The 13016-nt window shown below is 39.4% G+C and overlaps 1 protein-coding gene across 5 annotated transcripts in view; it reads right to left on the reverse strand.

Moving 5' to 3' along the window:
- Nucleotides 1-13016, reverse strand: part of LOC137631179 (required for meiotic nuclear division protein 1 homolog) — a 136178-nt gene that overhangs the window by 85640 nt on the left and 37522 nt on the right. For all 5 annotated transcript variants that reach the window (XM_068362904.1, XM_068362901.1, XM_068362905.1 and 2 more), the window contains 2 exons: nt 7862-8024; nt 4989-5186 (listed from right to left, as the gene is read on the reverse strand). In XM_068362904.1, coding sequence (XP_068219005.1) covers nt 4989-5186; nt 7862-8024 — 361 coding nt within the window. The remainder of the gene's footprint in view (nt 1-4988; nt 5187-7861; nt 8025-13016) is intronic.

Below are 13016 nucleotides of genomic sequence, written 5' to 3' on the forward strand. Positions count from 1 at the left end.
TTTCGGGGTAAAAGGGTTAAAACCTATTCCACCTCTTGGACAGCCATTATATAATGTCATAATCAATGTGGTTGAACCATTGCTCAAGTTAAAACAAGGATCTAAATATATTTTAACCATAATAGATCGTGCAACTCGTTATCCAGAGGGAATACCTTTAAACGTATCACAACTAAAATCATCGCGAGGCCTTTGATCCAATTTTTTTCTCAGTTTGGAATGACCAAAACTCTTCAGTCTGATCAAGATCAAAATTTTGTTTTCAAAGATATACAAAAAACATTTGAGATTGTTTGTTATAGAACATTTTGTGTATACTCCATATAACCCAGAATCGCAAGGGGTGGTAGAAAGATTTCACCAAACATTAAAAAGTATGATTAAAACAATTTTGCCAAGAAAAGCTAGGTTTAAGGGAAGATTGTTTGCCTTACTTTTTATTTGCCATTTGCTCAGTCCCAAAGAGTGCTACTGGGTCATCCCCGTTTCAACTCCTGTTTGGTCACTCGATCACAGGACCACTAGATCTTTCAAAAGAGAGCTTAGTTGAGGGAAGAACTGTGGATTCGGTGGAGAACTGGGTGACAAAATCTCATAGTAAACTTAAGGAAATGTGGGAATTAGCAAAGGAAAATCTTTCTAAATATCAGAGTAAGATGAATGTTAAATATGATTCAAAATAAAAAAAGTGTAGTTTTATAGAGGGACAAAATGGTTTAGTATTCCCGCAACCTAAAGAACAAAAGTTTTGATACAAGTTTATGGGACCTTACCCCACTGTCAAGAAAGTTAATGATTATAATTATGTACATAGTACAGTTGCCAAGTAGGAAAATGAAATGCCATATTAATATGCTTAAATCTTATTATGATAGAGATCCTAAACCTATAGCTGTAAATCAAAAATTCTATGGAGGAAGGAAATTTTGATAAATCGAAAGAATAAGTTTTGAATGAACTACAATATAGCAAAAATGGAACATAAATTTTCAAAGATATTCCATGAAGAACTAATTTAATTGAGCATGATATTTAGTTGTTATACTCAAAACCGATACTGTATAGATATATTCATATAGAGTTAACTCTAAGAAGAGGGAAGCCATAAAAAAGGAAGTTTAATATATGATGGAGAATGATTTGATACAACCAAGTTTTAGTGATTGGAGCTCAGTAGTAGTTCTAGTACAGAAACTTGATGGATAGTTTAAACTATGTTTTGACAACAGGAAAGTAATTTCTATAACTGTCAATGAAAATTTTCCTATTCCTAGAATTGATGACTATCGACCAGGTATGCAATGCGAAGTACTGTACATCACTAAGTTTGATATGATGAAAGGATACTGGCAAGTCCCTTCATCGGCTAGAGCCCAATAAGTTTCGTCTTTTGTCATAAGTGAAGGCTTATATGAATGTAAGGTAATGCATTTTGGTTTAAAGAATGCTGCAGTAACTTTCCAGAGACTTGTGGTGCTTGATTATAAAGCTTCAATAGAGGCTTTGTAAAGAAACAAAGATTTCATTTATTACAGAGAGAGAGAGAGAGAGAGAGAGAGAGAGAGAGAGAGAGAGAGAGAGAGAGAGAGAGAGAGAGAGAGAGAGATTTGAAGTTTTCTGGCATCCTGATATCGAATGAGAGAGCTATTTCTCTCTCTCTCTCTCTCTCTCTCTCTCTCTCTCTCTCTCTCTCTCTCTCTCAATATTTGATTTCATTTCAGAAGCATTATTGCATTTTAGAAAATTACACCCGAAATTTAAAACAAAAGTACATTAATGTTTTATTAACGCTCAATTAACTATTCAAATAATTATAATTTTCTAGAATGCAATAATGCTTCCGAAGCGAAATTGAATACACACAGAGAGAGAGAGAGAGAGAGAGAGAGAGAGAGAGAGAGAGAGAGAGAGAGAGAGAGAGAGAGAGAGAGTGCACAGTTTTTGTGTTTATCTATTTAAAAGAAACGATTATTATCAAGATATTTAAGATTTCAGTTAATAAAACAAGCTGTATTACTGCTTAAGAAAGTATATATAACATACTGCGCTAGAGACAACACATGAGAAGTTGCGTCATGCTTCTAGAGTAGCGGTGTAGGCTACGAGTCTTGAACGAAAACACGACCACTTACAGCAAGTACAGTGAAGCTATACTGTAGTAATATTACTGAAAATATATTACAGTAATATACACTACAGTATCACTGATTATTAGGTTATAGTGCAGTATTACTAGATAGGAACAAGTTTTGTTATACACAAGAGTAAGGGGGATGATGACAACTCTGTAAACTTTACCTTAGCACAATACTGTACTGTAACCTTACTGTGTTCAGTACGTAGTGTACATGTGTGCAAATGTACTGTACACTGTACATATGATTATAAACTACTGTAGAAACCAAATTAAAACGATAATACGCAGTGTTTCCTGTGTTAATCATGAGGTCGGGCACCCGCTCGTGGAATGGGGCAGTGACTTTTTAGGTTAGGAGTTAGCCCAACCTAGTGCAGTATTTATTCGCGAAAATTCGCTTTTCCCGCCTGTGTCTGTTACCTAAGTATCGCAAAGAATGAGGCCTGACTGTATAAACTTTTGGGGGAGGGTGTTACAAACCCATAATTATGATAAGTACATTCATACATCTCTTCACGAAAGAATCTGCTTACGAAATTTTCACGCTGCGAAATGAGATGTGAATATTTTTATGACTCACATTACAAAAAATATGTCATGTTAAGAAAAGCCAGGCCGAGAATAAAATAGTCACCCATTGAAAAAAAAAGTTGAAGAAAATAGATTTAGACTATAGAAAATGTAGCTGTAGTCTATAGTAGGGGTAACTATAATAGTACAGTACATATGGTACTGTATAAATTGTATATGTACAGTAAAGTACTGCATGTATTGTATCATTTTCCATTTATTATTACATTATGTTCAAATACAGTAACTACAGTACTTAACTTACAGGTATCAAAAGTTAGTTGAGGTATATTGAATGGTTCAAATGTATTTGGCTGTACAGTATTTCATTGTGGTTATACTGTAGCTCTATTATAAGACTTAATGTGGTGTTTTGTAGGGTTTGGAATGAATTAGGCGATTTACATGTAAAGTGCGACTCTCAACACGAAAAAATCATGTTACAAAAGCCACTGCAGAATGAATTAATTTTGTGTTGTGAGGCATTACTGTAGTTAAATAGCCAAGTTTGTAATTGATTGTTTGTATTAATCTTTTAATGTTTTTCTAATGGTTGTTCCTCATTTTGAGGTTTTGGCTCTGGAGGTTTAGCTCAGCCGAAGGAGGACCGTTTCCAGCGGATTACTGGTCTTGGTGTGGTGACAGTTAGATGAAGGCAACTGGTACTTGAATTTTTTCATGAATTCGGTGTTTTCCGATTACATCGGAATTTCCATTTCTTTGATAGTAGACTGTGTGTACCAGTGCTGGCCACTGTCGGGTTTTTGTATTGTGTTTTTACACGAACAGCATAAGTGTCTTAAGATTTGCCTTTGATTGGCAAGGTTAGGGCTGTATACTGTGTGCAGTGAAGAGAATTATTTTGGTCTATGCTTGTCTTGCTACACATATTGTGTCATAACAACTAACAGCTGGAAAAATATTCTCTAGTGCCATTAGGAGGTTATTCCTGCTTCATTTCAAGTTTTCTTTCACTTTTCACTTATTCTACATCAATTCCATCTCCTGAATGTAGATCTGGGGCTGCTGAATCCCTTAATAGAGATCTAGCTAAAATTATTGCATGGTGCAAATTATGGGGTATGAAGTTAAATCCTAACATAACTCAAAGTATGATTGTAAGTAGGTCAAGGACAGTAGCTCCTCAACATCCAGATATCAGCATTGATATTTCTTTAACTTTGTAAGATTCTTTTAAAATTTTAGGTGCGATTCTCGACAGCAAATTTACTTTCGAGAAACACATTAGGTCTGTCTCTTCTTCAATTGCACAAAAATATTGGCTTATAGTGAAAGTCTTTTGAGATTTTTGGAGATCAATCTGTTCTGAAGAAGTGTTTTAATTCTTTCATTCTATCTTGTTTCGAGTATTGTTATCCAGTCTGGTCTTCAGCTGCTGATTCTCATCTTAATTTGTTGGACAGGAACTTACTGTCTATTAAATTTCTTATTCCTGATCTAGATATTAATCTTTGGCACCATTATTCAGTTAGTTCATTATGCATGTTGAGTAAGATTTTTTTATAATTTTGACCCTCTTTTACATTCAGATCTTCCCGGATAGTTCCATCCTGTTCGTAACATTAGGCATGCAGTTAATTTTAACAGTCAGGCCTTCTCCATCATGAGGCTCAATACTGCACAGTATTCTAGAAGTTTTTTTCCAGCTGTAACCAAGTTGTGGAATGATCTTCCTAATCAGGTAGTTGAATCGGTAGCACTTCAAAAGTTCAAACTTGCAGCAAATGTTTTTATGTTGTACAGGCTGACATAAGTCTTTTTATAGTTTATATATGAAATATCTGTTTTAATGTTGTTAATGTTTTTAAAATATTTTATTTTAATTGTTCATTACTTCTTAAATTGTTTATTTATTTCCTTATTTCCTTTCCTCACTTGGCTATTTTTCCCTGTTGATTACGCTGATCCAGGGGAGAATAATCATAATCCTAGAAAGTAATTTGCATAAACATTTGAGATTTTCCAGCCTTTAAGTCAAGTTTCTTATAAATAATTCAGAGCTTACCGGGAGAGCAGAAGTACAGTACTTCTACCCAGCACTTAAAAAGGACTTACCTGAATGGGGGCAATATACCTTACTCCCTGGGAAATGAGATATCTTAAATGCGTTGTTATACAAAAGGATGGATAAGATACTTGAAAAAGCTAGTAATTGAAAATTACAATTCACAGACACTAAAGAAAATCACTTAATAAATAAAATATATAAACAATGAGACTTGGAATACTAAATTAGTTATCATGTTGTAATAATACTTACCGATGTCCGTTTTGAAATATTCAAATAATTACTAGTTTTTTGATAAAGAAGCTCCAAATTTTCGTGTTCCCAATAAAAGTCCGGAGTGTCTAGTAAATCTGAGCTCAGATTGATGAGATGTCGAAGAGCACACAGTTGACCCATACACTGCAGCACTTGTTCCTGACTAAGTACAACACGACCAGTTTTGCTTAACTCCTAAGAAAATTAAAAAATAAATATGAAAAATATTAGTTAAAGAATATGGTTAATTTTTTCAGCAAAAAACAATTATTCTACATTCAACAAACCACATTCTTTCATTTGTGTGAAACCTAGGAAGTCCAATCTTCCATAAAAAAAAAAAAAAAGAAGAAGAAGAAGAAGAAGAAGAAGAAGAAGAAGAAGAAGAAGAAGAAGAAGAAGAGAAGAAGAAGAAGAAGAAGAAGAAGAAGAAGAAGAAGAAGAAGGTATGCTTACGGTAAAACTTGTTTATGAATGTCTTTTACACAAAAATTTTATGAATGCATGGATAATTTTTTATATGCATATTCATGCATTTGCAATCAATTTCAATTGATGTTTCATATAGCAAATGACAGTGCATTTTTTGTACAGATTTTCCACTTGGTATACAGGAAATTGTAAAATATGAACAATTCTTTTATAGAAAAATAAAAACTATCGTAAATTGTGTTTCATAGATAAAAATTTATTTTCTGTTTGCTCTACAATTGCTCACTTTTTTCTAACAAGGCCTATCTAACTTATTTATAGATTCTATAGGAAAATTTATTATGCTTTCCATTACAATATTCATTTCAATCATAGCATTATTACAGCATATAAGATGACACATGCACATGTGGTTAACTGTCCATCTTGTGTTGACACATGCACATATGGTTACCTCAGATTCCCTATAGTTAATTGTCTGTCTTCTTGTGTTGTCTGAACAGCATGGACAAAACAGGTCAGGAGGTAGCACACCAACTGGACCTTCTCCAGAAATCCATAGCCAGAAGGCCTGGCCACTGCCCTGTTCACAGGCTGTGACATAAAAGGAGTGAACAGGGAGTGGAAACTCCCAGGAATGATATAACATTGAGCAGGATCACTATAGAGGAAGCAGATTGAAGCCTCTGTTTAGGAAATACTTTATATAAGTCACATTCATTTAATTTATTTCTAAATTCTAAGAAAAAGTAAATCAGCATGGGCTGTGGCACCCTAGCATTGCCAACCAAACTCGGCCTGGTTCCTCATCAGGCAAAGAGGAACGACGTGAAGAAAATACTCATTTTGTTTTTCTTTTTCTGTCAGCTTCCTCCCAAAATGGGAGGAAGATAGAGAGATAGTTAACCAATCTTTGGATTCAAATAAACCATATCAACAACCCTCTTTTCCGTAAACACAACCAGACACTAACATAAGAAATGTTCTCTTCGATAATCTTTTTTTATTCCTGGACTGTAAGCACATTAAAGGGTTAAAGGTTTAAAGGCTACACATGAATGGGAGAGGCAAGGGACAGTGACATTGCCCTATCAAGCAGGACAATGCCCTAAAGATTGACCATATATACATATGATCAGCAGCCAAGCCTGTCTCTACCCAAGCTAGGACCAAGGAGGGCCAGGCAATAGCTGCTGATTACCCATCCTTAGCTCACAAGGATGGAAAGGTTGCAGCGACCAAAGGACCTAACAAGTTTGAGCTGGACTCGAACCCCAGTCTGGCAACCGCCAGTCTGAGACGTTACCGCATAGGTCACCACAACCTATGATAAAATTTTTCCTACTATAAAATAATACACACACAATCCTTGGACTAATGCCTTTGCACTCTTTTATCTATCCCCTTAGTTTTCTGGACACATCAAGAACTGCCTCTTCTCTAGTCCTACATCTCTCCAACCACTTACGATATAATTATTTTATACTGTTTTTAAGTGTAATAATATGCTACTGTTTCAGATTTTGCAAAGAAGGGTAAACATTTAGTAGTTAAGACTGAATGTGGCAGTGACTCTTGATGGATATTTTGTTTGGCTCTGCAGCCATTCCTATGAGGCGAAACAGCTTCTTGGCAGGAAAACTTGTAATTTTGATATAATTTAGTCATGCAATCCATCTATTAGTGCTAATCTCATCTTGACAGATTATATTATAAATGGATATGATGTCAAACAGAAATGCTCTCCTTTTTGCTCTCCAAAATAAAAAGATGTTGGAATGTCATTTCCCAAAATTAAGCATGACAGTGTGACAGAAACAAGACAAAATCAAAACACGATTACTTCTCGAAGAAGGAAAACCCCAAAATAAAAAGTGATATCCAGCTGCCTCAATTTTGGATAAAGTTTTCCACTTATTAGCAAGGTTGATTAATATGCGAGTCTTTCTCCAATAGATAGGGGTAAACCGCTATTCATTTCAAACTCAAGCATAAATTTATGTAGGACAATAGTTTGTTTAACTCCATAAACCTTTGAGCACCAATTTTTCAAAAATTTGGCACTAAAGCTCAAGGCCCTTCTTGGGTATATTATACTTAAACTTATCTTACAATAAAAAATTTCAAAAATAGAACCTGACTACTTTATTAATCATATGGCCAAATAAATTTTTATTTCAATGATATACAATGTTACACATTTTCTAAAATGTTCATAAAAAGATACCAAAAGAAAAGAAAAAATTTGGTAATAACTAATGTATTAGTAAAATATGTTCAATGGTACCATAGGGAGACAAAATATCCACATAGAATATGTCAGGTGGTATTGAAAGGGTTAGATATAAATTGTAATAATTTTCAAAAAGATTAATATACAATGAATTCTTTTTAAGGACAGAAATAATTTAATTACATAGAGTCAGGGATGATCTTACCTCTGAAACATATTCGATATCATCTATATACTTGTCCAAAGATGATTCCCAAATGCCCAATTTGACAGACATGGCCATTGCATTGCTAAATGTATATTTCTCCAGGTCTGTGACTCCTTCTGGATTGAGCACTATTCTGTTCCTGACTAGCCTTGTTTTGGATCTGTAATACAGGAAAGTATTAAATGTTACGTTGTCGTTTAGTTTCAAAAAGTGCTAGGCATTAAAATGTTATTTTGATAATAAAATAAATTTTTGAATATACTTACCCGGTGATTATATAGCTGCAACTCTGTTGCCCGACAGACAACTCTACGGTAAAAACTCGCCAGCGATCGCTACACAGGTTGCGGGTGTGCCCAACAGCGCCATCTGTCGTCCAGATACCCAGTACTCAATGTAAACAAAGACTCAATTTTCTCCTCGTCCCACTGCGTCTCTATTGGGGAGGAAGGGAGGGTCCTTTAATTTATAATCACCGGGTAAGTATATTCAAAAATTTATTTTATTATCAAAATAACATTTTTCAATATTTAACTTAGCCGGTGATTATATAGCTGATTCACACCCAGGGGGGTGGGTAGAGACCAGCAATATGTTTACACTTTTATGAGCTAAGAGTTTTTATTTCATTTTAGAAGTTATCAAAATAACAAAAACAAAATAAATAGGTACCTGGTAAGGAAGTCGACTTGAACAATTTCTCTGCCTTTTAAGTACGTCTTCCTTACGGAGCCTCGCGATCCTCTTAGGATGCTGATCGACCCCTAGGATCTGAAGTATCAAGGGTTGCAACCCATACAACAGGACCTCATCAAAACCCCTAATCTAGGCGCTCTCAAGAAATGACTTTGACCACCCGCCAAATCAACCAGGATGCGAAAGGCTTCTTAGCCTTCCGGACAACCCAAAAAACAACAATAAAAACATTTCAAGAGAAAGATTAAAAGGGTATGGAATTAGGGAATTGTAGTGGTTGAGCCCTCACCCACTACTGCACTCGCTGCTACGAATGGTCCCAGTGTGTAGCAGTTCTTGTAAAGAGACTGGACATCTTTCAAGTAAAATGACGCGAACACTGACTTGCTTCTCCAATAGGTTGCGTCCATTATACTTTGCAGAGATATATTTTGCTTAAAGGCCACGGAAGTTGTTACAGCTCTAACTTCGTGCGTCTTCACCTTAAGCAAAGTTCGGTCTTCCTCACTCAGATGTGAATGAGCTTCTCGTATTAACAATCTGATAAAGTCTGACCAAGCATTCTTTGACAAAGGCAAGGATGGTTTCTTAACTGAACACCATAAAGCTTCAGATTGGCCTTGTAAAGGTTTAGTACGCTTTAAATAGAACTTAAGAGCTCTAACAGGGCATAAGACTCTTTCTAGTTCATGCCTACGATCTCCGATAAGCTGGGGATATCGAAAGATTTAGGCCAAGGCCGAGAAGGCAGCTCATTTTTGGCTAGAAAACCAAGTTGTAGCGAACAAGTGGCTTTTTCTGACGAAAATCCTATGTTCTTGCTGAAGGCATGAATCTCACTGACTCTTTTAGCCGAGGCTAAGCATACCAGGAAAAGAGTCTTAAGAGTGAGATCTTTCAGGGAGGCTGATTGTAACGGCTCCAACCTGTCTGATATGAAGAATCTTAGTACCACGTCTAAATTCCATCCAGGGGTAGCCAAACGACGCTCCTTGGTGGTCTCAAAAGACTTAAGGAGGTCTTGCCGATCTTTATGTTTGGAAAGATCTAAGCCTCTATGCCGGAAGACCGATGCCAACATGCTTCTCTAGCCCTTGATAGTGGGAGCTGAAAGGGATCGTCCTTTTCTCAGGTATAAGAGAAAAACAGCTATTTGAGCTACAGAGGTACTGGTCGAGGATACAGAAAACTGACTTGCACCAGTCTCGGAAGACTTCCCACTTCGATTGGTAGACTCTAATGGAAGAAGCTCTCCTTGCTCTAGCAATCGCACTGGCTGCTTCCTTCGAAAAGCCTCTAGCTCTCGAGAGTCTTTCGATAGTCTGAAGGCAGTCAGACGAAGAGCGTGGAGGCTTTGGAGTACCTTCTTTACGTGTGGCTGACGTAGAAGGTCTACCCTTAGAGGAAGACTACTGGGAACGTCTACTAACCATCGAAGTATCTCGGTGAACCATTCTCTCGCGGGCCAGAGGGAAGCAACTAACGTCAACCTTGTCCCTTCGTGAGAGGCGAACTTCTGCAGTACCTTGTTGACAATCTTGAACGGTGGGAATGCGTAGAGATCCAGATGTGACCAATCTAGGAGGAAAGCATCTATATGTATTGCTGCTGGGTCCGGGACTGGAGAGCAATAGATTGGAAGCCTCTTGGTCAGCGAGGTTGCAAAGAGATCTATGGATGGTTTACCCCAAGTGGCCCAAAGTCTCTTGCACACATCCTTGTGGAGGGTCCATTCGGTTGGAATTACTTGCCCTTTCCGACTGAGACAATCTGTTATGACGTTCAAGTCGCCTTGGATGAACCTCGTTACTAGGGAGATGTCTTGACCTTTTGACCAGATGAGCAGGTCCCTTGTGATCTCGTACAACGTCAGTGAGTGGGTACCTCCTTGTTTGGAGATGTACGCCAAGGCCGTGGTGATGTCCGAGTTAACTTCCACCACTTTGCCTCGAAGGAGAGACTTGAAGCTTTTCAAGGCCAGATGTACTGCCAACAGCTCCTTGCAGTTGATATGCATGCTCCTCTGACTCGAGTTCCACAGTCCTGAGCATTCCCGACCGTCTAGTGTCGCGCCCCAGCCCACGTCCGATGCGTCCGAGAAGAGAACGTGGTTGGGAGTCTGAACAGCCAGGGGAAGACCCTCTCTTAGGTTGATATTGTCCTTCCACCAAGTCAGACAAGACTTTATCTTTTCGGAAACCGGGATCGAGACCGCTTCTAGCGTCTTGTCCTTTTTCCAGTGAAAAGCTAGATGGTATTGAAGAGGACGGAGGTGTAGTCTTCCTAGAGACACAAATTGTTCCACGGATGACAGCGTCCCTACCAGACTCATCCACAGCCTGACTGAGCAGCGTTCCTTCTTCAGCATCTTCAGGATGGATAGCAGGGCTTGATCTATTCTGGGGGCTGATCGTCTTGTTGTTCAGCAACGTCCTCATCAGAGGGTTCCTCATCCGAAAACTGATGAGGAAACGGCAACGGAGTGGGCAACGTCTGGCTCGCTGAGTCCGGTCGCACTGGTGGATGCGTGATGGAGCCGGACGCAATATCATGGAACTGCTGCACAGTCTGTGAACTGTCAACAACCATGGGTGCGCGAGGAAGCACAGCGTCAACCCGAGACTGTCTAGACCGTCTGGGTTGTGCAGTCAACACCCTACCGGGTTGCTGAGGTTGACGCACTGCGTCAAAACAAGTCACCTCTGCTGGTTGTTGAACGTCCTGAACGTCAACAACCACCTCCGAGCGTCGCTTAACGTCAACGTGCGGCTGGCAACCCACACTGGGTCGCATCGGTGGAGGAACCACCTCAACTGGCAGACGCGAGTAGGTAACCTCAGCGTCAACAGGGCGCACAACCGACCGGTTGGAAGGTTGTTGGCCAGAAGGTTCGGTAGCAACCTTCTCCGCATTAAAGTCCTCTATCAAGGACGCAAGCTTGGACTGCATGTCTTGCAGCAAAGCCCATTTAGGGTCTACGGGAGCAGGTGTGGCAACAGACGGGGTTAGCGACTGAGGCGGTACCGTTTACCATCCCTGAAAGCCTTGTTATGCGTGACATAATTGTACAGCAAAACTTCAAAGGCTCGAAAACAGCTGTGAAGTTGACCTGTAAACAACTTGGAGCGTCTCCTGGCCAGGCGCCAGGGAGAGTCTACGAGAATTGAGAAGTCTATCTGGGCAGAGGCATGAACTCCCAAGCCGAGAACTTCTCTCGTGTCATATCAGACTCTCGCTCTATAAAACAGTTTAAAAGAAGGGAAAGCAAAGGCTGTATCCCCCAAACTCCTCCTGGTGAAAAACCAGTCGCCTAGCCAACGTAAAGCTCTCTAGGAGAGCGAGAGAGCACTAGCTTAAAAACAACGGCTTCGAAGTAGCTAGGCCTAGTGTAAGCTCTGACGTTTAGGCGAACGAGGAGCAGCAGTTACAAAAAGATCCGGACAAAGATCCTTAAAAAAATCATCATGATTTAATTAAAGTCCATAGGAGGCTAAGCAGCTTTAGGCTCCACTCCATCTGACAGAGTCCTCAAGGGAATATCAGTAGTAGGGAGAACAGCAACTTCCTCATCTACAGGAACCTTGTCCGATAAAAGCTGAGTCTCAAGCAAGGGAGAGACCTACCGTGGTGGCAATGCTTTACAAGCAGAGTCCACACTCACTGGTGCATTAGTAGCGGACCAGAACGCAACGTCATGTAACTGCTTGACAGTCTGTGAACTGTCAACAACTGAACTGTCAACCACAACAGGTGCGTGAGGACGCACAGCGTCCACTCGAGACTGCTTTGACTGCCTACACTGAGCAGTCAAAACAACTCTAGAATGCGGAGGTTGACGCACAGCGTCAAAACAAGTCAACTCCGATTGTTAGTGAACGTCTTGAACGTCAACAGGAGCATCAGCAAGTGGCCTAACGTCCAAATGCGGCTGAAAAACCACACGAGACCGCATCGAGTGTGGTTCTAAACAACTTGACTGACGTGACTAAGCTACGCCAACGTCAACAGTAAGCACAAAGGAACGTTAGGTTGGCTGAAAGCCAGGATATCGATGAGATAAACGGCTAGACTCAACGGACTAATCGGCAGAATAGTCTTCCATAAGGGAGGCAAGCATATACTGCATGTCTTGCCATACAACCCATTAAGGATCAACGGAAATGGTTGTGGTAAGAGACGAGGGTAACGTCTGTGACCGCAACACTTTGCCTACAAAAAAAAGACTCTCGGAGTCTGTGTTACGCTTTTGTTAGGCGGCATGCAGTTATCCGATGACTGCATAGGGTCAGAGCTGTCCTAATGGTTGTAACCAGGACGCTGGACCTGTCCTGAAAGGACTGACTTTCGCTTAAGGGCTTCGAAACCTTGTGACAGGTTTCTTATGCGAAAAGCCTTCGGATGACGAGGAGAAACAACGTCTCTCTCGTCTTATGGTAGGGGAGATCTTGGTAAGATA

The sequence above is a fragment of the Palaemon carinicauda genome, chromosome 39 (genome assembly GCF_036898095.1).
Source record: "Palaemon carinicauda isolate YSFRI2023 chromosome 39, ASM3689809v2, whole genome shotgun sequence".
NCBI classification, from domain to species: domain Eukaryota; kingdom Metazoa; phylum Arthropoda; class Malacostraca; order Decapoda; family Palaemonidae; genus Palaemon; species Palaemon carinicauda.